This window comes from Sphaeroforma arctica (assembly GCF_001186125.1).
Source record: "Sphaeroforma arctica JP610 unplaced genomic scaffold supercont1.7943, whole genome shotgun sequence".
In the NCBI taxonomy this organism is placed as follows: Eukaryota; class Ichthyosporea; order Ichthyophonida; genus Sphaeroforma; species Sphaeroforma arctica.
This window is the reverse complement of record NW_014032615.1, coordinates 1-1,326: the sequence shown is the minus strand read 5'-3', so window position 1 is coordinate 1,326 and position 1,326 is coordinate 1. Positions and strand designations below refer to the sequence as shown.

General features: G+C 41.9%; 1 protein-coding gene across 1 annotated transcript; it reads left to right on the top strand.

Annotated features, from left to right (window-relative positions):
- Nucleotides 1-733: 733 nt before the first annotated feature.
- On the top strand, nt 734-1,058 carry SARC_16378 (hypothetical protein; the record flags this gene model as incomplete). The annotated part of the gene is made up of 1 exon (XM_014289514.1): nt 734-1,058. A coding segment is annotated over exon 1 (215 nt), but the record flags the coding sequence as incomplete, so codon positions are not given.
- Between the last annotated feature and the right edge of the window lie 268 nt (nt 1,059-1,326).

The window sequence follows — 1,326 nt, the reverse complement described above, 5'->3', positions numbered from 1 at the left end:
TATAGTATAGACGACCATACACACCATCATCGTTCTGTTCCGCGCCTCGGTGCGTGTTGTCAGGTCGACGTGAAGAGATACCCGAGACAAACAGCAGACCACCTGCCCTCCGCATATGGGGGTAGTTGGCGTACCCTTGGGCTTTGTCGCCGATTACAAAGCACTCTCCGTTATTTGAGTTACTCATATTGGATAGGTTCTTGAGTTCTATGCTATTCGCCGATGAAGAAACGGTTAATGAGGTATGTTTTCGGAATTTAAGCAATATATATACAGGTGTACTCTGGTCAGAAAAACGAGCATGTATTCAAACGCACATATAATAGACGCATAGAATGTGTCGTGTCAGGCTGTCAGCACTCAGCAGACGACAGCTTGACGTATCGGATCAAATCAGGTCCGTCCATTTTGAAAGCAGAAATTGTGAAAATAAGGATTTATTCCGCATCTCAAAAATTTCACGTGCCGGGACGCTCGGGACTCGGGACTCGGGAGTGTCTGATTCTGACTCTGGGGCCTCTGGGTCTGAGTCGAGTCTCTGAACTTCTGAACCTCTGAAGTAAAAAATTAAAAATTAAAATAAAAAGCAATTGGCGCCAACGCGACTATAATACTCACAAGAAGGATAAGGTTAAAAAAAAGAGGGCGAGACAGATTGACAGAGTGCCTGGGCGTTGCGTGGACCTCTATGTAGTGGACTCGTAAGAGATAATAATCACTATCATACGTGCAGAGACACATACAGAACTATATCTCAATACACTGTACACACAGTGACAGCATATTGGGACACGTCAGACAATTATACAAGAAAGAAGTCAGTGGTCTAATCTTATACACAGTATGGATCCGCAAGTACAAGCGCAAGCGCAACAGCAGGGGCAATACCCGGTGCAACAGCAGAGTGGCAACACAAATCTATGGTGCGGTGAATTAAAACCGTATATGACAGACATATTCATATCCCAGGCCTTCAATCAGGCTGGATTCTACCCACATACAGTCAAGATGATCAATAACAGAAACACCGGCATGCCTGCGGGGTATTGGTATGTGTATCCTTGTTTGCTGTTTGCACAAACAAGTATACACTCACATACACATATACGTATACATATACATATACATATGCATATATAATATATATATATATTCATACAATATGAATGATTGCATATGTGATTTGAATTCTTACATACCGGACAATGCTAAGCTACTATTTGTACATACTAGTGTATAGGCACTTGCACATACATATACACATGTACATATACCTGTGCATATACCTTTAAATATTAATACGTACATACACACACACACACACAC